General features: G+C 36.3%; 1 protein-coding gene across 1 annotated transcript; it reads right to left on the reverse strand.

Annotated features, from left to right (window-relative positions):
* Positions 1 to 7,832: 7,832 nt before the first annotated feature.
* LOC120627158 (putative transporter svop-1) lies at positions 7,833 to 22,708 on the reverse strand. Its single transcript, XM_039895032.1, has 11 exons — positions 22,660 to 22,708; positions 17,219 to 17,380; positions 16,126 to 16,288; positions 15,814 to 15,935; positions 15,191 to 15,435; positions 13,744 to 13,892; positions 11,538 to 11,661; positions 10,887 to 11,021; positions 9,083 to 9,228; positions 8,291 to 8,418; positions 7,833 to 7,912 (listed from the first exon to the last, which is right to left on the reverse strand). The coding sequence occupies exons 1-11, from the start codon at positions 22,706 to 22,708 to the stop codon at positions 7,833 to 7,835; spliced, it is 1,503 nt and encodes a 500-aa protein (XP_039750966.1).
* Positions 22,709 to 24,190: the final 1,482 nt, after the last annotated feature.

Below are 24,190 nucleotides of genomic sequence, written 5' to 3' on the forward strand. Positions count from 1 at the left end.
CACCAATACCAGTTTAGATATACTTAAAGCCGTACTGAGGTAACAAAGGCTTTACCTGGCAACATCCTGGTGCTTTTAAAGGATACATAGTATCCCATCGCCAGGATGTAAGCATCAAGTGTGCAAAATTAAAAAAAAAACATACGAGCATTCGCACTAATAATAATTTTAGTGGAAACATATTTAAAAATTAATTAAAACGCTAACCAAAATAAGTAATTAAGACTAAAATAAAAATTTCCCATAATAAAACGCATATTAAGTACCGTAATATGCTATTCACATCGTCGCAAGGTTGCCTGCCTTTCGGTATTCTATAGGATATATTTCGGAAACTATTTGATCTAGTTCCCCCCTCGCCTTTTTACCATCGAACCGCGAGGCACCAAAAAGATCTGCATCCCTACGTGGTCGATATACCGCGGAAGCGTACGAAGCGCTAGGATCTGGAATGCCCTTCCATTTTCCCCAGTGCCTTAAATATGAGTACCTTCAAATCAACCTTAGGCTGCATTATCGCTTACCTTCAGGTGTGATTGCAGTCAAGCGCTCGTATATAAACATTAAAAAAAAAAGTTTATTATTAGTTACAAAAAGTCTAAGTAACTTTAGAATCGAAATCTGACCCGCATTTCGGTTTATCGCCAGGAATTATGTAGTAGTAGAGCTCATTGTGACAGAGCTTGTCCAGGGCAGTAGTACCGCCATGCTTATGTCTGCCGCTAAGCAGCATTACTGTCACCAAGCAGCAGCAGCAGCCGGGCATGCTAAGAACACGTCATGCAACGTGCCGCGCTTATATATCAACGTGAAGAGTCGGCGTTAAGCCTAATGTGCCTATCATCACAACAGCAACGTCCTCCAGACAGGACCACAGCTTATAAAAAAAAAATCAATTTTCTATACCTCGCGAAAATCATGAGAATCTGTACTTTGTAATTTATAATTTCTTCAATCTCCACACCAAAACATATCTTCATCAATGTAACCCTCTGCGCACGTTTCGCTCTGAAACAGGAGCATCCTCAGGAGATGTTGACTTTACAATGGATAATTGTTAAGTATTATAGATAATTGAGAGATAATTTTAAAGATTTTAAAATAATGAAGTTTATTCATAAAAACATTTCTAAATTTAAGAAAAAATGTGACTGCAATAATTTAAACATTAGAAGTAAGAATAAACTTACAGTGCAATATACTAGGTTACATAACATTCATAATTCGTTTAAAGGAAATTGCATACAATTCTACAATAAACTACCCATTGACATCTTGGAGATGTCTCTACAAAAGTTCAAAGTTTGTATTAAACGCAAGCTCATAGAAAAGTCCTATTATAGTATAAAGGACTAGTTAATCGATAAAAAAGCTACGGTGTGAATGATTGCTCTAACCAGGTTGCTCTTCGAATCATTTTAAATGACAATGTAAGATGGTGATAACAAAAAAAAACCCCGGCTAAGTTTGTTGTGGGCTTCTTCTTAGACCAGGACGCGTTTGGAAAGCTCGTAGCTTTGGTTTTAAGTTTACGAATATGGTTATTGCCATCATCTCACTACCGTGTAATTCTCATGTACGAATCAAGAGTGCCACCTATGGGCCTACTTGAATAAAGATATTTTGGACTTTTGACTTTTTTTGACTTAACAATTATTAAGCTTAATTTTCATAATATATCACGAAATACTGCAAAGTTACGTCGCTTCTATCCAACAGGACCACAGCAACGGAGCTGCGGCAGAAATCAGAATGGGGATAGTACTTCCCGAGACAAGCTCTGTCACTAAGAACTCTACTACGACTAAAAGCTGATGCGAAGTCAGAAAAAAACCTAAACCCTATCTTTATGATTATGAATGAAAAAAAGACGTAGTCGGTGGCCACCCACTTCACTGAACACTACGTAACGTATATTTAATTTAACTCAGATAACATTATTTCTGGTTTTGTTACGCGTGTCTCGGTCGGACTAGTTTCGAACCGGTCTAGGGTCATTACTCGTCCTCTTGTAGGTTTTGCAGCAGTGTGCGATGCATTAGGTGGTACATCAGTGAAGCAGTTATATTGCTAAAACTTTTTATCTTAGATCAGTTTATCTTGCGGCTTGGCCCGCTGAAACGGTATAGTTAAGTAAGAACTCCTACTTCTTTACTATTGTTGTAATTGCGGACGTTGCTGCGTGTAGGAAGGACAAACCGACAAACTCACTTTACGTTTTATAGTATTTGTAATTATCTGGGAAATGTAAGTTTGTAATTATCAGTGTAGGTATTATTTAAAAACTTATTTGCACCAGAATCCGTTCAGCAGTAGCAGCCTGAAAACGTATCTAGTAAAGGAATTGATCTTTTCCATAGGATATTTTTAAAATTACCCTATAAAAACTACAGGCCATCTGTAGCCAAAAAGAACACAGTCAGACGTGTAAAAAACACACAAAGACTTCTGGAATTAGGGTAGTGGCAGTTAGAAGCTAAGAAACAAGTTAACCCTTATCTCACGTCCTCGAAGATGGTGACGTTGTCTAAAATGGTAACGGACTAACCTGTTATTCTAAGGGGTTATTGCCATACCCCTATCATACAGAGCTCAAACCCTACCTCTCTCTACAGTGATAGGTAACCGTTCTCTTGTCTACAGCAAATTCCATCCCTATGTCATTGCTAAAGCTCTGTGTGATCTTTTACAATGTCACAAGGTCTGAGCTTGCGGTCATCCCTACAGAGTATGTGAGATTTATTTATTTATTTTTAATTCAATTAGTACGGTTAACACTAATTACACTAAGTAAATACATAGCAGATTAAAACGAGAACAAAAATAAAACAGAACATACAAAAATAAAAACATAATTACAAAAATTCAATCAACCTTACAATAGTTTTACCTAATAGTAATTATATTATCCTTTCAAAATATCAAAAAATAGTTAAGTCAAAAACATGGTGCTATTACATTTCTCACTGTACTGTAATCAATGGTTACAAACGGTGTTACTGCAGTCGAAACGGTGTTCCGGAGATATGAGCCACCCAAAGCGAAATCCTAGTCTTAAATCCATCAGCAAGGTACTGAGAGGATTAAGGGCTAAGCAAAACCAAAGAGGAATCAAACTATGACCCTGAAAAATACCACGCCTAATTACTGTAGGGTCAGTTGATTCAGAGTGCTCAGCTGCTCCTGGACAACGAAAGACTTTCATGCACTGCCTCATACATGACTCAAGTAAAGTAAAAGTAAGCGACAGCTGCCTACTATCATGGACATTCGCGAGCTCTTTAAGCTCACGGATATCTCGTTCACGCTCACGCAGGCTCTCACTGGACACGCATACTACAAACACTAGCTACACCGCTTCCACATCACCACTGACGATAAGTGCCCGTGTGACAACTCCACCAGCCAAACCCTTGACCATCTATTTCGGCAATGTCCCCGCTTCGGAAGACTCCGCCTGGATCATGAGTTCCTTTGCGGGCACCTTGGGGTGACCCCTATGAGCTACGCTCTCTGATGCGAAAAAGATCTGCCTTGCAATCTTACACCGACATGGTAAACTCCATCCTGAGTGACCTCAAGCGATTCAACACTACTCGGTAGATTATAAATTTCTAGAAATAATTATTATAAGTGTGTAAATTTTATACTTTTAGTTTATCTACGTGTATAGAAAGAACAGCCTGGCCGATGTATCCCAGAACCAGGGCTGTACTTTTTTATTTTCCAAAAATTGTATCTTACGAAACTGTTAATTATAAGCATATAAAATAAGATAATATAAGAAAACTAAATTAATAAAAATAAACAAAAAACATGACTCAAGTAAAGAGCATAGGGTTGGGTGGGAATGACTTCCATGAGCCGCGAATTAGGCACCGAATCTTAGGCCTTCTTGCTTAGACTGTAACGGAGGTAATCTTCTCATATTCCCCGTTGTTGTGTTTTGAGAGGTGGACACGTAAATTTTATCCCTTGTCTGGGGATATAATCGGAGGATATAACTTTTGTCACCTACCCATGCTGATGCCTAAACGTGCAGTCAAAATTTAGAAATTATAACTATTATATTGACACTGCCGACATATCTATTATACAACGTGTATATGAAAACCGAAATAATACTTTACAGGCTTTTACCGAAAACTCATAGTTTTTGAGTAAACCATAGTTACCTACTGAAAGAAGTCAGATACAGTCCTAACGTCAATGCAAAATTAAAATCATGTTACTCCTGTCACTTTATTAGGAACGTGTGGCGTAGCGTAGGTACTATGCGCGTGTTGTCTTTTATCTTCAATAATTTATTGAATTGCAAAAAGCTTTATGGTTATGTGGAACTCGTTTACCCAAACTAAAAAACAACCACGGCATGCTCATCTCGTTGGCTTTAGTAGACGTCCAGGAAAACAATTGTATACTTCCCAGACGTCTACCAACCGCCCAACTTAGTGCCTGGGCTACCACACTAAGGAGGAGGGGATCAGGACAGCTTGACCCCCCCTCAGACAGTAGGGAGACACATAAAGTAACGGGTAGCTAGCCCAATAACTACCCGCCGCCTCCCAAACAAGCTGACATATTTCTGCCGTCTCCTTCCTCCCGTCTACGCCGGAGGGGAATATTTGAACGCAATTTGACGGCCGATCGGCGCAGTTTGCAGCGACCCTGCTTTCTGAGTCCAAGGCCGTGGGTTCGATTCCTACTACTGGAAAATGTTTGTGTGATGAGCATGAATGTTTTTCAATGTCTGGGTGTTTATATGTATAATCTAAGTGTTTATGTATAAGAATATTCATCAGTCTTCATCTTAGTACCCATAACACAAGCTACGCTTACTTATGTATAGGACCACAGCGTCATCGATATTAAATAGATTTTATATAACCATTAAAATGTTTAAAAGCCACAGTTTTGTTTTTTCCGTGTATCTAAATAGTTGAAATCAGGTTTTAGCATGGTAAGTAGGTATTAAATTATTCTGCGGAGTTTGCAAAACCTGATGTTACCTTCGACGATACAACGTAAAAACAGAATATTGATCGGTATGTAGGTTAAATGAAGCATAGAATACGTTTGCATGTGAATTGATTTGATTTCCATTTTTCATAAATATATAAATTCATTTAATGATTACTGAGCATTGAAGGTTCCTGAGGGATTTATTTAGGGAAAAGATTTATTTATTTCATTAGATGTACTAAGGATACTACATTATCATTAATAATTTTGGATTATAGTTTATTGTCCGAGTACAGTTATCACTTACAGGTACACACAACATTTAAGTAAGTCCGGTTAAAGATAATTAAATTAAGTTAAAAGCTAAAATAGTAAGAATAAAAGAATTAATATTAAAAAAATGAAAATAATGATAAAAATTAAAGTGTCATGAAAAATGTTAATGTCAGGGGTTTTATAAGTTGTAAAAAACATTAGTCACTCGGTTAATAGGTAAGAATTGGCCTGGGTTGGTATTGGAAAATTTGGTTTGGTTATTTTAAATGAAATTTTGAGCAACTACTATTAGAATGGAAGCTAAACAGCTTCGTTGCAATGCTGTGTTCCGATCTGAAGGGCCTGGGTGCCGGTGTAATTAAAGCCACGTGTTACAGTAATTTTATGAAGTGCGTAAATATCCAACCTTTTGATAACTATAAATTCATATTTGCCAGATATTTTATTAAATTGATTAGGATTTCACAAATATTCTAATAATTTTTAACTAGTTAATAGATAGTTTTTAAGAAACAGTTAAAATTATATTTGATTAATAACCAATGTTCATTTCATTGAGTTGGATGTTGGTGGGTATTTTGATATAAATACGGGTGCATTTTCGATACACTTCAGTCCTACATGGACTCGAACGATCCAAAGATACCTCCCGGTGTCTTAGTCGTTTATCAACCTGATTTCATACAAATCGTAGTTAACTCTAACGTGATCGAATAAGTAAACATAGGCAGAAAATCTTACTTTACCATGCTGGACGTTTGGTACAGACTAGTTGGTTATCTTACCGCCTAGAACTTTAGCCGATTTTATTGAATAACTTGAATAATAATAATAAAAAATATTAAAATTCTTTTTATAAGTTTTTAATAGTGTTTTATTTTTAAATATATCTTAATAAAATTTTTGAAAATATAAAAAAGTATATAAATGAATAATAGAAAAAGTAAAGAAACGTTTATAAATTTCATACACATTTCATTAATCGTGGTTACTACACGATTGATGAATTCTTTAACGACAACGCTTCAACTGACTGACTTGACGTTTCAAAAGTGCTTATAAATTAGGACTACTTGAAATAAATGAATTTTGAAATTTGATTTTTTTTTATTCTAATAAGTCCTCTCACTAAAGGAAATAACATAAAGAGTAAAATAAACAAAAACAAACTAAGCAGAAAACTTTTGTTGCCCAGGAAAACAGCTGGTGCTGGCGAACCAATTTATTAATTTTCTAAAAAAAAGTAAATACATCTTTAGACTGATCGAATTCATAAGTTTCTTCTTAATAAGTTACTTGAGCTAAAACCCAAAATATTTGTACAGAATTTGGAATTTTAAATGAATACCTAAATTATTGTTGGAGTGTAAATTAGAAGATAACATAAAAGCAATAAAATTAATTAGGTAGGCAAGATTACAATACAAGCCTGTTAACAACTTAGAGTTTTTTCCAAGTTTTATGAATTCCAATCCAATACATTTTGCTATTATAATTTCAAAGTGATTTTGCAGCAATAGTATGTTGTAGAGTCAACATCTCCTGCAGAAGATCCAATGTTTAACGTTAAACCTGCGTAAAGTATATTTTCAAATATATGATTATACGCGACAGCGGTTGGTATTATATGATGTAGAGGTAGGTACAGGTGGTTCATACGTAAGAAACTGTGTGAAATTAGTTATAATAAATAACTTCATTATTCCCTAAAACATAATAATTTTGAATTTCTATACAGGATATAGTATCAAACACGTGATGTAAAATTGATATTGAATTGATAAAATTAATTATATGATTTTATTTATTTATTTACATAAAGTTTCCAAAAAAATAAAAAATACTTATAGCTAGCACGAGAAAACCACCCAGGTTTGTAATATGTGCTAACAGAGAATTAAGTCTAGGTACGTTAACTACAGAACATTATTGCCAGTTTACCATGTTGTGTATAAAAATGATCATAAGTTACTAATACTATAATTATATCTTAATATATATAAATCTCCTGTCACGATGTTTGTCCGCGATGGACTCCTAAACTACTTAACCGATTTTAAATTAAATTGGCACACCGTGAGCAGTCTGGTCCAACTTAAGAGATAGGATAGCTTAGATCTTTAATTATAGTCGCAATTTTATTTTATTGCAAATTATTTGTCTATAATTAATTGACAGTCACATGTTATATATATATATATATACTACTATACTCATTTAAGGCTTAGCGATAATGAATACTTTAAAAACAAAATCAAACGCAGACGAAGTCCCGGGCCACAGCTAGTAGTATATATAATTATAAATATTATTTACACAATAACGACATACTTTTGATGAGTTGCAATGAAATTCAACGATATAAAAAGGCGGAGCTCGAATGTAACGGGATCCTTTGTGTTTTGAATTTGAAGTGAAATAAACGTCTATTGTGTGCATCTTTATTCTCTTGTTCTACCGTTTTTTTCTAATAATATCGATAGTTACACGATACAGATAATTAATCTGCTTTATGTATTTTATAGGAAATTACTCTTGGTATTCCTCGCGTACTGTAACTTTCACAGATACTTAATCCCATAAAAGTCCTCAATTTACGACGACATAGCCTCTGCTGAATCCTTTTTTGTCATTTTCACATCGTTTGGTAAAAGTAACGCAACGCAAGCCCCCGCTGAAAAAATAATTAAATTAAAGTCTTAAAATTTAACTAGGTATTAGTAACTCTATCTTTCTTTAATTGTATCTCATTATCTGAATCTAACTTAAGTTTCAAATTTAAATAAATGATTGAATAAATATACATTTATTAAACATAGAACAGAAAAAATAAATTTTAACATATACAAACTTAAGCGGTCTTATCCAGGCAACCAATACCGTAAAATAACATAGCTAAAAAAGAATAAAACGACAAAAAATGGGAAAGAATATTATGTTTTATACTCAAATAGAGATAAATGGAACTAAAGGTGGGTAAGTCTCATTTTAATTTCCTAAACGTTTATTAAGAGGCTATATATCAACAAAAGATTATCATAATAGAACTTACTAAGAGTTATGCTCGAAAATATATAAAAAGCGAGTTGACAGTCAGTAACCAGTAGGTTTTTGAGGACGTTGATACCCACAAATGAACTGGCGCGACCAATCATTAGCGTTAGACATACTGCCATTGCTCTGAAACACATAATACAATTTTAAAACAAGAAAAATAAACACGTGTATGTATACATACCTACCTAAAGGAAATACAATGTGTAAATGAAAACCGAAATAATACTTCACAGGCTTAAGAGGTACATTTATTTGTCTCTGAAACTTATCTGTAAACTGAGAGCGAAAACCTAATCGTTTTTGAGTAAACCACTGCCACAGTTTAGTTACTGAAAGAAAGATACAGCCTTATTGGTATTGCCTGCCATAACATCACATGCAAACTGAAATCATGTGAATCCTGATTCTTTAGTTGGTCGGTCGGTCTTTCATCTTCAATAGGGTTGTCATAAGTAAATACGTAGAATGTTTTGAATTCGTTTCTATGGAAAAATTAATATTTTGATTTAGTATTTTTACAGGGTGATTCCTCATAAAATATACTTATGCATCATTCAATATTATCATGATATGCCAGAAGAAGTTATATTTACAACATATTTTACGGAAATTAGAAGATTCACGAACCATATACTTTGCATATACTTTCGGTGCTCTACATTTGTATACTTTTGTTACAATGTCAATCAACATAGTTGTTGTATATTAGTCCTGATATCTTTAAATATATCCACATAAAAATTAACCTCCTATTTTTTATTAACTCTGTTATATAAGATATACAAACTTGACATAAGTGGGAAAGATGTCAACGCTGAAGGTAGAGATGAAGCCGAAATTGACATTGGCTGATATGTAGACGATCAAGCAGCCCGTGCCCAGGATCCAGGAGTTGGTGGCGTTGACGCAGAGCCCTGCTAAACCAGCAATCACCTACAGAACAAATTTTTTAAAGTTATATAAATACTAGCTTCTGCCCGGGCCTTAGGGGATCAAAATTGGGCCTAAAGTTTCGCTCGTTAACAATTTTCAATTTTCCCTCGGGAACTACTTAAGGAATCGGTATAAAAGGTAGCCTATTTGTTTATTTCATGTTAAAGGCTACATGCATGCCAAATTTCATCGATATCCGTTCAGCCGTTTGTTCGTGATTGAGTAACAAACATCCAAACGTTCACATTTTTAATATTATATAAATATATATATAAATAGCAGAATATATAGAATTAGAGTTTCGGATTAATAAATCCGTTGACAATGTCATTTGGATGAAAGGGACTTGGACCAAAACTTAAGCATCTAAGAGAGAGGAGTTTAATTTTTAGAAATGTATATCTACTTCAGTTTTTAACAACAAGTAACAGATAAAAAGAAATGGTCAACAGAGGCAATTTAGGAATTTTAAATTTCTGAATTATCTTGGCTTGGTCGCTTTAGCCGTGGCTGGTTACCACTCTGCTGACTACGTACCGCTAAGCGAATTATCGTTCCGGTACGATGTTATAAAGATCGATTTGGAGTCATAATCATCAATAGCATAACAGTCCAATGCTGAACTTAATGCTTCCAGAGACAGGGTTTGCCCGTAACGATGAAGGAAAACATCGTGAGGAAGCCTGCATGTGTATGAACAGTATGGAGAACTCTCGGAAGTTCTCTATATTGTTCTCAAAAGTGTGTAGAGTCCACCAATACGCACTGGGATTAGGACTGGGTGGTCTACGGCCTTAACCCCTCATCATTGTCGGATAAGACCCAAACCCTGTAGTGGGCCGGTAATGGGTTGATACAATGGCGTGCATAGAGTATAGGTATGCACACGGTATGCAGATGGTATAAAATGAAGTAAATCCCCAGTACATGTTATAAAAACTTAAGGACAGGCATTGTAGGAGTTACAAAAAGCCTACTCTTAGGCTGCCAGTCCACCGGAGCGGAGCGAGGCAGCGGAGTTGAGAAATGAACTAATGCGGAGAGGAGTTGCGTACTGCGTCTGTCCACCGGAGCGGAGCGAGGCTGCGGAGCGAAGTGAGAAAGTAATACGGAGCGGAGTTGCTGTGTTTTTCAATATGCGGAGCTAGGCAGCAAGCGATGATTTCCTCGCTGCGCTTCCTCGCACGTGATTCTTCGCTCTGTTTCCCCGCTCCGCTTACCGGTTTTATACAAATTTTTAAACTAGCTCGCAAGTCCCTGTCCACTTAAGAAGAGCGGAAATTTTGTGCAATCCTATTGGTTAATATGTCATCGTTTTTCGGCTCCGCAGCCTCGCTCCGCTCCGATGGACTGGCAGCCTTAAGTATTTATAACTCGTACTAGGGGGTTTTCTTCATTTTATATCAATTGCATACCCTGTGCGTACCGTCTATGCACGCCACTGGGTTGATATGATGATGCTAAGAATTTATTGACAGACAATTATAGATCCCTTTGCCCCGGAGTTAAGGGACTTCGGGATACGCGGTTCAACATCATTACATCCACCGGCCCACTACAGGGCACGGGTCTCCTCCCAAAATAAGAAAGGCGGCAGTTCACCATGCTGACCACTAGACAGAGGTTGAGGTGGATAGGGTAAATAAAACTGCACAAACCTGTATAGCAATAACCATGCGTTTCCGTCCAACGTAGTTGATGACCGTGCTGAGTACAATATTGAGAACACCAATCGCTAAGCTCGACCCACACACGATTAGCAGAGCGAAGGTGTTGAGACTGCAATCATTGTTCTGAAAAAATTCACCAATCAGAGTAAGGGATTATATCATCATCTTCATAACAACTAATGAACGATCACCTCTAGACGTAAGTTTTTTGTAGAGAGTTCCCAAATCCACATTCCATAGGCAATCTATCTTTTGTAAGACGTTTGCCTACTTTGAAGTTTACAAACGTTTCAAGCCGCGGAATTTACCGGTGTGAGACATCATTCTAACAAGTAAGAAGCAAAACTTATATTGTTTTTATTCGTACCCAAAGGGTAAAACGGTACCCTATTAGTAGTAATAGGGGACCAGAAGTTCCTGAGTTCTAGTAAACAAACAAACAAACTCTTCAGTTTTATATATTAGTAGGTATATAAGATTGTAATGATCTAGTAGACTAATCCTGAACCTAAACTGAACTGTGACTGACTGTAACAATGTTAACGGCTGTACAGCCTGTACAGATAGGCTGTAAAGATAAAGGAAGTAGAGGAATTCTTTTTCCATACAATATTAAAAAAGATATATACGGTACGGTACCTCAGTCAAGGTTGCGTTTTGAGTTGACTCCATCATTTCGCAGAAGGACATGACTTCGCCTCTCTCCCTCGCCTTCATAATAGAGTCCGCGATAAACGGTAACCAAACTATAAATGCATTTATCCTGAAAAATCGTATAGTAAACTAATCACTTCCTCTCACAGATTTCGGCTACGTTGGTCCATCTCCAGAGATTTTCCTACTACGCGGGAGATATTGTAGTGCTCTCCTTTCCCTCTCATTGACCGATGGATCCGGAAAACGACCGGAAAGTGATCCTGCGCAGGACCGACAGCGTGTATCACCGCCAACTTCCAAACTCCGAGCTGATACTAAGATATTTTTGATAGAAAAACCCAATACTATACATTACCCCGACTTGTGGATCGAACTGAGGACCCCGTGATCAGCTGCCGAACATGCTCACCGCTAGACCGATGAGACAGTACATAGTAATGAAATATTGACACCCCTACCGATATTTCTCTGCCAATCGGTATACAACGTGTAACTGAATTACGAAATACTGTTGAAGCGTGCTTAAGGATATTTAATAACGAATCACCGTGAAAAAATATAAAATCAAAAGAAGCATATTAATTTTACCATGCAAACTAATTCAAAACAACAAAAGTTTTTAGTTATAACAACCCTATTGTAGATTAAAGACCGACACGCGCATAGTAGTCCTACCAACGCTACGTGACGCGTAACTAATAAAGTGCCAGGAGTCACTTAATACTTGATTTTAATTTTGCATGAAATGTTAGGGCTGTATTTTATTTCTTTTAGTAAATTCTGTGGCAGTGATATACTCAAAAATTATTAGCGTTTAGATTTCACAGATATGTCTTAGAGACAGTAAATAATGTACCTTTTAAAGTTCTCTAAACTTCTCACGTTTTATTATTACGTACTGAAACTTTGTATGAAAAAAAATCTTATTATGTCTTGTAAGCTATTCAACACATTATATAAGAATTATTTCTACACGGATCGTACGGGACGTATCTTACACACTTTACTAGCTACATTTATATGAGGTACATTTTTTATATTTACATAGATAAAATCTAGCTTGGATAGCCAACTCATAATGTGTGTAATTTTATGAAAGAAATAAACGACATTATTGACGGCCGTGCTTTCTGTGTCCAAGGCCGTTGGTTCGATTCCCCCAACTGGAAAATGCTTGGGTAATGAACATGAATGTTTTTCAGTGTCTGGGTTTTTATCTGTATATGATAAGTATTTATGTATATCTATATATATAAAAATGTTATGTTGGCTTCTGTGCGCTTCTAAAACTCAAAAAGTTCTGCACCGTCGAGCTGAAATCTTAGCATGATATATAATACGCATCAAGGGTTGTTTTTATCTATTTTTCTAAACCATTCAATCACAATGTGCCACAGCGAAGCGTGGCAGGGTACAGCTAGTCTTTATATATATATTTCTTGTGTGCGTGTGTATGTCACTGAACTCCTCCTACACGGCTGGACCGATTTGAATGAATTTTTCGGTATGCGTTTGGGTGGCACCGTGGATGGTTTAGATTCACAAATCAGCCCGACAGATGGCGCTGGGGTCAGCTAGTCTTTATATATATATTTCTTGTGTGCGTGTGTATGTCACTGAACTCCTCCTAAACGGCCGGACCGATTTGAATGAATTTTTCGGTATGCGTTTGAGTCGCACCCTGGATGGTTTAGATTCACAAATCATCCCGACAGATGGCGCTGGGGTCCGCTAGTATATAATATATATTTCTTGTGTGCGTGTGTATGTCACTAAACTCCTCCTAGACGGCTGGACCGATTTGAATGATTTTTTTGGTATACGTTTGGGTTGCACCCTGGATGGTTTAGATTCACAAATTAGCCCGACAGATCGCGCTGGGGTCCGCTAGTTATTCATAAAAATATCGCACTAGTCATTCATAGAAATATCGTCTTAGTACCCATAGCACAAGCTATAAATAAATATTTATCTACGATACGATAAATTATTCATCATTCAGTTATGTTAGTACCCACACAAGCTACGCTTAATTTGGGGCTAGATGGCGATGTGTGCACTGTCGTAGTATATTTATTTATATATTTTATTATTATTATTAAGATTAATATTACTTCAGGATTGAGTATCTCATAAAACTACGAAATATCGAAGTTGGAACGTATAAATTAAGAGATAGTATTCTTACCCAGCATATGCAATTATAAACAACACCCCCAATAGAATAGTATTCTTCAGTAGAGGCGCTTTTAAGAGCGGTAATGTTTGTGCGACTATCGATGAGAACATCCCTTTGGTGGGCGCTCCTGTCTCTTCGCCTAATTCCACTGATAGTACCTAGATACAATGTTTTTGGTTAATAATTAAAAAGAGAGCTAAAGAAGACAGGGCTTTTTGAAGTTATAAATCTGTGAGGCTTTATAACCTCACAGAACCTTTGGAAATACTAAAGCGCACTTTAAATAAATAAATATAGGATGTGTCTTTGTTTGTCCTTACTTTACGCCCTAGCCAATCTACTTGATTTTGTGAAGACTTAGTTGCTACTTTTTATCCCAGGACAAAAACGCGTACGAAGAACATAGAGTAATTATTTGAACAGCATGGTTGGTCTAAAATCTATATCCTTCTTTATCTGCGCCAATCGGACGTTCTTTGTCGTCCGATTGGCGCAGTGTGCAGTGACCCTGCTGTCTGAGTCCAAGGCTGTGTTCGATTCGATTCCAATAACTGGAAAATGTATGTGTGATGAACATGAATGTATTTCAGTGTATGAGTTGTGAATCTGTACATTAAGTCTTTATGCATATTATTAATGGCGCTGGGGTCCGCTATATTCATAAAAATATCGGACTAGTTATTCATAGAAATATCGTCTTAGTACCCATAGCACAAGCTATAAATAAATATTTATCTACGATACGATAAATTATTCATCAGTTATGTTAGTACCCACACAAGCTACGCTTACTTTGGGGCTAGATGACGATGTGTGTATTGTCGGAATGTATTTATTAAACTTTTATCATTACTATTTTAAAATTTTAAAAGACAATAAAAACAAAAAAAAAAACTTTTAAAATATTTAAAAAAAAACAGTCCTCCGCTGGCAGGGCTTTTGAGTACCCAAGCAACCGGCCCGGCGGTCAGGACTCCAGCAGAGCTAGCACGGGCGGGAGATAAAAATTATATCCCCCGATTATATCCCCTGACAAGGTATATAATTAACGTGTCCACCTGTTTATTAAATCTATATTATTTGGATATTATTTCCACTTGTGCGCCAGTGCTCTGAGGGTTGATAAAGCTGTAGGAAAAGATAAATTTATATTTATATCCTTTCCTCTGGGATATAATTGTCTCCTGCCCATGCTAGCCGTGCTGTGTGAGGAACTTCCTCACAATATGTGCCGCTTTAAGAATTACATGGGTCGATACTTCTGTATACGACCCTTGACCCAACAATCAAGCGAAAGCTTCTTGAGATTTTTGTCGAAGCATATATATATATATATATATATATATATATATATATATATATATATATATATATATATATATATATATATTTAATTATTATAACTTTATCCTTTAAGAGAAGAAACCTCTGCCCAGCGTGATGAAACTTAACTTACGTCATACTCCTCCGCGCTTTTTCCCAAATTGGTCGCAAACATTTCCCTCAACACATTCATTGCCTTTTCGTCTTTGCCCATACGCAGATAGTACCTCGGACTCTCGTGCGAACTGAACATGCAGATAGCGGCCACAGCACAACCCGAAGCAAATAGCAAATTCAATAGACGCCACGATGTGAAAAATATGTTGAAATACGGTACGTAGATGGAGAACTTTAGCTGAAGGACTGGTATTGCTACAACTGAAAAACAATGTCAAAGACAAATATTTTTGTAATAATAATTTTTGTAAAATAGTTGAACTGTACGTAGATAGAGAACTTTAATTGAACTAAAAAAAATTATTGGTAGAACTAAAAAAATTCAAAGTCAAATAGGTTTGCATGCAAAAACATACAGCATACTTTTCTTTTTTTTTCCACTACAAGTTAGCCCTTGACTGCAATCTCACCTAGTGCTAAGTGGCGATGCAGTCCTGACCATCGAAAATACAGATATTATAAATTTCCAAATTACCTATTCCAGGAGCAACGGTAACTCTTACTTAAAACTACAGGTCAATGCATTAGACCGGAATGTTTGGTTCTTAATAAGGTAAGAAACAGTAGAGACAAACTTACCAGCCATGAACCCTGCTGTAACGAGGTACATCGCAGAAGTTAATGAGATCAGGATGGATCTCTTGTGCTGCGGCGTGCATTCACTCAGCCAAGTCAGTGTCAACGGAATTGTTCCAGCTAAACTGAAACAAGTCATAAAAACCACATCTGGGACTATGCTTTCAAACTGTGAAAGTTTCCGTTACCTCCGTTCCGGTACCTCGGTTTTTGGTACGTATTTAAAACAACAAAGCAACCCGCTTTGTACATTTCAAAGGTATATAATACAGTACAGTCGTGGCTACTTGGTAGAAATGTGAAGGAGGAACTCACGCGCCAGAAGACAAAAACTTCAAAAAGCAGAAGACAATCCAGTTGGGAGAGAGCGCTGCGCAGGAGCCGCACACGAACGCAACGCACATGCTCCATCCAAGAACCTTCCTTCTTCCACGAGTGTCCGCCATGTAGCCCTGGAAGTGAGACGTCGCTATTATACCTGAAATAGAAAATAATAGTAGTACAACATTGGATAAAAGTCATGCTTAATCACCAAACTTAATTCTTCGTAAGTACCCCACGTCCCCTACGTCTGTGGCCAGTTATAAAATTAGGCAGAACAGCAGGACAGAAGTCATCACCGTAATTGACGGCCACTGGTGGACATGCCTTTTCCAAAGTACAAAGTCTGATGGCGTTTTTGTACCTAGTTGGGTTCGACCAGCACCATGGGACCCCAACGCCAATGGTACTTTGAGGTATTTGCTACGCTTTTTACTTCACTAGTTTCACGACTCTATGAGCTATAGCGGTAACTCTAGTTTTAGGAATGTCCTCATTACTGTATTGACCACGTCGAGATATTGCACCTAAGCTAGAGAGCCATCGCCACCTTAGAGATTGAACCTTCTTATAAGGCCTACCTTAACCACGTTTAAGAAACGTAAAAAATCCTTTGAACTACTACAGGCTCTGAGGAATTTTGGACGAAAAGATGTCATGAATATTACTGACGCCACCTATCCAAGATGGACTCGGAATATCTCTTTCTTGAAATTGTTTATCTTTCTGATAATGTAACCCAGATACTCGAATTTATAATTTCTAATACATTGCTCCCAACGAATACTGGATGGAACATGCATTGCACATAATTTTCATCTAGCTCATGTTTATTAATTCCTAATGAGAAACTCCGCTCAGATTAATGACCGTCGCATTCAGGTGTCGGAGAGTCTCTGCAATTCTGACTAAGTACATCATCGGTAAACCAAAACTGTGTGATATAATCGCCGTTGATGTGGATTACAAATATGTTTCGATCCGGAAGCTTAAATACGTCCTTCAAAGCAGCGGTAAGCAACTTTGGGGAGATAACGTCTCCCTGTCGCACTCCTGAAAATTTTAAATCCACGGAGGCAACTAGTACCTAATAGCGGCACCCCAGCCATAAGCCCCTGCTGCGCGGTGGTGGTGCCCATATCACAAGCACTGGCAGGCACCAAGTACGCCACGGAGACCACCTCGAACGTCATCCCCATGACAAGGGTGAGGCTGACCACGAACGCCAGGATATTGAACTTGCCGAAGCCTGTCGACACAAATATTAAAAATTACTCTTCCGTGCCCTGTAGCGAGCTAATATTATAAATGCGAAAGATTGTTTGTTTGTTATTCCTTTCTTTACGCCCTGATTATGCAACCAATATACTTGTAGTTTGGCATAGAGTTACTTGAAAAGACTGAGGGTAACATATTGTAAGCGGTTGCCTACCTGGCTTATACCTACACTACCGCTCAAACATGTTGGGACGTCACTACAAGGTTCGCTTTAATAATGCTATTTTGTTCTAGATAATTCCTAATTATACTTATCTAAATATTTTATGTTTTCCAAATAGAATAATATTTTGTGAAATAACTTAGCGGAAACTAATAACGTAAAATATTATTATTGGTTCGTTTTGTTGTCATCATTGTAAACGGTACCTGAGCCGTATAAAAGTAAGCATACATTCTGTTTCAAGTAATAGGCGGGGGAAACTTTGCTCGATTATATGTCAAATGCGCAAAGTGAAAAATGGTATTATTCCAAGTCCTATCCCCACTTTTTTCAACAAAAGGCATTTTTATCCCAGAAAAACAAAGGATTCCGACGGGATTTGTAAAAAACCGTAACAAAAGCGGGTTTATAATTAATGATCATAGCCCATGGATGGGCTCCACTATATTTTGTATACACGTCATCGCCGAGCCGGCCGGTCCGGACGATTATAAGCTAAATTTTCTTTATGATAGAGTTTACTTTTGTTAGAACAACTTATGACCACAGAGAAATATAATAACAATTCCATTCATACCAACATTATAATGTCGAGTGCTGGAAGAATAATAAAGAAATTATGTCAGTTGAAAATGACGTTATCGAAATTCAAATTAGATTTACGGGAATATAAGCTTTATTCGTAGGGTGTTAAGGTTTTTCATAAGGATAAAGGTTTCTGTCGCTATTGTTCTCGCATTCTTTTTTTTAAATAATCTATGGTAGATTTCAGCTTCCCCATGACAAGGGTGAGGCTGACCACGAACGCCAGGATATTGAACTTGCCGAAGCCTGTCGACACAAATATCAAAAATTACTCTTCCGTGCCCTGTAGCGAGCTAATCTATGGTAGATTTCAGCTTCTGTAAATTACACTCTCATACCGCTTACAGAACCATTACCGCTAACAGAACCATGATAGGTAGCCTGGCTATTTTTTGGTACGCATTTCCCTGAATAGTGACGCAACAAACTAAAGAAGAAAGAAGCCAAATTTTGTCATTTTGAACCTTATGAATGAAGCCATATAAATGTAATGTAAATAGGGTAGTGCAATGCCTTTTGCTCTCTACGTCACAACCCATCAGTTTAAAATTATTCAAGCTTGTAATTATATGCCTACTACTTATCAGTTACTTGAATACTAAATTCAAGGTGCCAAACAATCCATGTAATTAATTATGTATGTAAAGTAAATAAGATAGTAGTATTACGCAATTTTAGCACGTAATATTTGAACAAAGATACGTTACGTGTCGTCCGAGATACTCCGTCATACTATTTAATATGTAAATGTAGTATGTATGTTCATGTAAGTTTATTTTATTTTTTTGTAATATACTTTATGCACCATCCACTTTCCACTTTTTTATCGGCTTCGTACGCTCAGGTTGCCTTTAAAAGATCACTTTTAGTGATAACGCCGCCTTTGTACCCTAGCACTAAGTACTATTACTGTTTTCCTTGTATTTTTCCTATTGTGTTGTGTTGTAATAAAGTTTTTCTATTCTATTCTATTCTAATTTAGAACCGAGCTCAGGATTCGCACTGAGTAAGGCTATAGGCTACCAGCTGTTTCCCACGATTTCACCTGTGTCGTAACAAAATTAAATTATCGTCAGGTATAGTGTAGCACATATACATACATTCTGTGTATTCTCAATAATATTCACCGTGAGCAGTAAAAAGGAAGTCTTGTGTTTTTTAATACATGAGAGGATAAGTTTACTTATTTGGATAAGAGTTCATAGTTTTTGATAATATAACTAATGAACACCTAGCAATTTTAATTATTTTTGTAATACAAAAAACTTAAAATCTTTTGTTACTTAAATATAAAAGTTAAACATACGCTGTCGAGTTCTTTTTTGTAGGCCTTATCAAGCTCTACCTTCTATCTTTGCCTGCTGACATCCGTAAAAGTCAATCCCTTCCCATATTTAAGTGGGTCTATTTATTTTTGAATATATGTATATGTATATATAATTGCAGTATCCCGCTCTCTTGCAGCTTTTCCTTCTGCCAGAGGTTGCCTTTAAGAGATTGCTTGCAGCCTTTGCATGCCTACAATTCTTTTTCTTTTGTTTATTCTTCATTTTATGTTTTTCTTCTTCCTCTTCTTCTTCCTCTCTACAACTTTTCTGTAGAACTCAATCATATATCTCTCATCGTAAAGACAGCGTTAAAAAGTAACGTTTGCGTTGGACCGTTTTTTCTCCGATTTACTTAGCAAATCCGAATACCACGAAAAGTTATTTTCAGTTTTCAGGTTAATATTTAACCTATGACACTCAGAAATAATATCGCTTTATAATGATGAAAGAATTTTCGATCCGTTCAATAAATCCAGAGATTACCCCCTACTGTGTCACAAACTCAAAAACTTTACAACTTCATAATATTAAGCATATGTATTAAGTGATAATATATAATAAATAAATATACTACGACAATACACACATCGCCAGCTAGTCCCTAGTGTAACGTGTGTTATGGGTACTAAGATGCTCGTAACTAATTAATAATTTTATGAGTAATGTAAATAAATACATATAATATACATATGAACACCCAGACACTGAAAAACATTCATGTTCATCACAAAAACATTTTAGAGTGGTGGAAATCGAACCCACGGCCTTGGACTCAGAAAGCAGGGCCGCTGCGCCACTCGGCCGTCAAAATAATATTTTAAGTATACTCGTTCTTGAATTTAAGAGTTATTTTTTGTAGTACAAAGTATTTATGTATTATAGCGCATGTAGGTAAAGCACTTTGGTTGTATGTTTTCTTCTAGTTCGCTCAACAATACCAATTTACCAATTTAAGCTGAAACCAGAACAGAACTGTTATATTCTAGCCTAGCCTATAAAAGCCTATATTTATTAAAAATTATTATTATTTAAAATGACATTGTGAGATGGTGATAACAAAAAAAAACACCCGGCTAACTTTTTTGTGGGCTTCTTCTTAGACCAGGACGCGTTTGGAACCCTCGTAGCTTTAGTTTTAAGTTTACGAATGTTGTTATCGCCATCATCTCACTACCGTGTAATTCTTATGTACGCATCAAAAGTGCCACATAGGGCCTACTTGAATAAAGATATTTTTGACTTTGACTTTGACTTTGACTTTGACTATAAAAAAAAGCCTTTTGGGATAAAATGATATTCAGGAAAAGAATTATATTGACCAAGTACTTTCAGAGTAAAGATTTAAAACTAATATTTTCGTGGTTAATCAACATTTCTTAAATATAGCAATTATATCCAAAGCAAGGAAGCATCGTACAGCTTCTCAATTTAAAAGTGACGTTGTCAGTGTAGTGTGTCGAACAGTTGTGAAATACCGACAAAAAGAACACGAAAGCGGGTAGTCAATTCTGCCCGTGACATCCAACTTGACATCTCGTACCTACGCACAGTGGCGTGCATAGAGGGTATGCACAGGGTATGCAGATGTTATAAATACTCAAGGGCAGGCTTTCTATAACTCTTGTAATGCCTATCCGTAAGTTATTAATAACTCTTACTGGAGATTTGGTATAGTTTATATAATCTGCATACCCTGTGCATACGCTCTATGCACGCAACTGCCTACGCAGTCCCGTCGTGACCACGATCCATGCGACTGGGTCGGAATATCAACAAATCCAAAAATATTATCGTGGTATGTACCCGTTGAACTATATTTATAAAATACTTTCAGAGTCTATCACAAACAAATAATATAAATTAAAAGACTTTTTCTCTTTATAATATACTAGATGAACTTTAACCACGGTTAATTATTCTAAGCACGAATACTAATTGCAATAATAATTATTAGGACGCGCATGAAGCAAGATCTTTGTGAAAAAATACGAATGTTCCTGTAGATTATCCTGAGTAATTCGATGTTTTTCCAGGGTCAAAAGTAGACTATTTTACTCTCCGTCCTTTAACCAACTAACTCTATAAAAAAAAATGTCAAAAAAGCACCGACTTTCACCATTGGATAGAAGCAGGCGTTACTTTGCGACAATCCATAATATTTTATGAAAATTAAGCTTAATTTTGCTATACTCCGCGAACAGCAGCAGAATCTGTATGGTGTAATTTATAATTACTTCAATCCTTATACTCCACACCAAACAGATCTTCGGCAATGTACCCTCTACGCACGTTTCGCTCCAAAACATCGGAGCATCTTCAGGAGATGTCGACTTTACAATGAATAATTGTTAATGAATAATTGCTAAGAATTAACAATTATTCACTGTAAAGTCAACATCCACAGTTTCCTGCTGTTCGCGGAGTATAGCAAATTAAGCTTAATTTTCATGAATCACTTTCACCTTAAAATGTTAGCTAGGATAAGTATAATATAAAAGTATTATACGAGACTAAGATTCGGAAGCTACGACTTGTCGCTAATGCGGGTGACATCGCAGGTCAATGTATATTCTCCCGTCCCTAAGATAGAGCTCAATAAAGTATTGATCATTTTCAAAAATACTAGCGTACCCAGCCCGCTTCGCCGGGCTAGATTTTGCTTTATTTTATTTAAACAATAAACTTACATCATTTAATTTTAAATTTAAGTCTCATAATATATTAAATCATTTATTTCTCTCCGTATTCATTCTCTTCTCGAGCGGGTGAAGATCATTATCTACACCCATGTCCACTACACCCAACAATAGAATATCATCATAGTAAATAAAAGCTGTATTTGAAAGTTTGAAAGTTCAAAAATAGAAGTGCTCCGATCGTCACCAAACTTTACAGGATTACTCGCCAGGTCAATCCGGAGCTTCCCCGAATGTTTCATTGAAATCGGTCCAGCCGTTTCTGAGCCTATACGAAATATACCCACACACTTTCTCTTTTATATATATAGATAGGTTTTTAATCTCTAATAGAGGATATAATAACCCTCAATACGTCTTTACGTCGATAGACGTCGTCCTCACCGGCTAATGGTCGTACGACCAATCGATGCGTATTCTTTATAACTTTTCAACATTATCTGTTGACGTCTAATTATATGAATGCATTTCTACTCACCCGTCTTAGTCAAAGCATCCTCAAAACTTGTTGAATTTTTCGAAATCATTTTGAACTGCCCTTTTGTAAACTCACTCTGACATTCAGTAGTTTAACTTTATACGATTAAACTTTTAACTATTCCTACTACTTATTTAACCTCATTTAGTTTAGTAAATGTGATAATATTTCAGTATTACACATTTAATTGAAACTTAAAAAAAATAACTTTAAACCTTATTTAACTCTGTTTACTTAAGTAAAAGTGATACAAGTTTTGAATTATTTAATTGAGAACTGTTCACTATTGGATGGTTAATGTAAGAGTCTATATAAAAGTATTGAACCTGTTCATACATATGCCTAAGTACATGTAAATAGTTGATAAGGAAAATATTTAAAATCTTAATACTTTAGGTAAGCAATACGTGTATATTTAGAACCAGCTGTTAATAATTAGTGCTTTGATAATGGTACTAATTCTGTTGTACCCAAATTTTCAAACGAAACTATATGTTTAAGACTAGTGCTATCCTTTTCCAGGATATATGGAGTGTGAAAGACAGCACCATATTTAGACCTTTCCATTTTAGATTTGATACAACTCAATCGCAATGTTTCACCTGCCAAGTTTATTGTTCAGGCCTTTCCTAAAGTGGTTTTTATTTAATTTTTTAGTTTAACTTTCTGTAAGAGTTTTTATCCCTAATTTCTCCCCGAAACATAAATAACGAAAAGGCTTAAGGCACGGCTTTACGAAAAGCGTGGCTGAGTACGGATATGTAAGGTTTTTTGACAAATGTAAATTCCTACTTACTAACGCGGTCTTAGGGGGCGTTCATAAAATACGTAAGTTGTATAAGGGGGATAAGGGGGGGAGGGGGTCGAGTCAATATAGTCATAATCTTACGATGGGGAGAGAGGGAGGGGGTATCGGCAAATATCACGCTTTTTTTTCCGATTGAAACAAAAAAAAATTATACTATTTACAATAACAAACCAACGCGTTAACGTAACCCACAAACCCACATTTTGAAAAATTTCACGTGAGATTCAGGAATGAGGGAGGGGGTTGAATAAAATCTCACGACATCTCACCAGGGGGGGGGGGGGGGAACAAAAATTTAAAAAAAAAACACCTCACGTAATTTATGGACGCCCCCGTAGTTCAAAGCAAACTCCACCAATCTATAAAAACACCTATGTTTTAAAATTAAATATTTATAAATAACGCGGGAGTTAATTTGCTATCGCTATCACTATAGATGTTCAAATAAACGGACGGATACAAGGAAACCATTTGTTGCTTTATAACTCAGAACGCTTTGACTCAAATTATTTTAGTAAAATAAATATACTACGACAATATACACATCGCCATCTAGCCCCTAAAAGTATGATGACTGATGAATAATTTTAAAATACATAAATACTTATAAAATACAGATAAACATCCAGACACTGAAAAACATTCATGTTCATCACACAAACATTTTCCAGTTGTGGGAATCGAACCCACGGCCTTGGACTCAGAAAGCAGGGTCGCTGCCCA

The sequence above is a fragment of the Pararge aegeria genome, chromosome 10 (assembly GCF_905163445.1).
Source record: "Pararge aegeria chromosome 10, ilParAegt1.1, whole genome shotgun sequence".
Lineage (NCBI taxonomy): Eukaryota > Metazoa > Arthropoda > Insecta > Lepidoptera > Nymphalidae > Pararge > Pararge aegeria.

Coding starts and splice junctions, on each gene's coding strand:
- LOC120627158 (XM_039895032.1), bottom strand. CDS start 22,708: ATGATTTCGAAAAATTCAACAAGTTTTGAGGATGCTTTGACTAAGACG. Junction 17,381..22,659: donor GGATGCTTTGACTAAGACGG/GTGAGTAGAAAT, acceptor TTGTGTCGACAG/GCTTCGGCAAGTTCAATATC. Junction 13,893..15,190: donor AAAGCGCGGAGGAGTATGAC/GTAAGTTAAGTT, acceptor CATTGTATCTAG/GTACTATCAGTGGAATTAGG.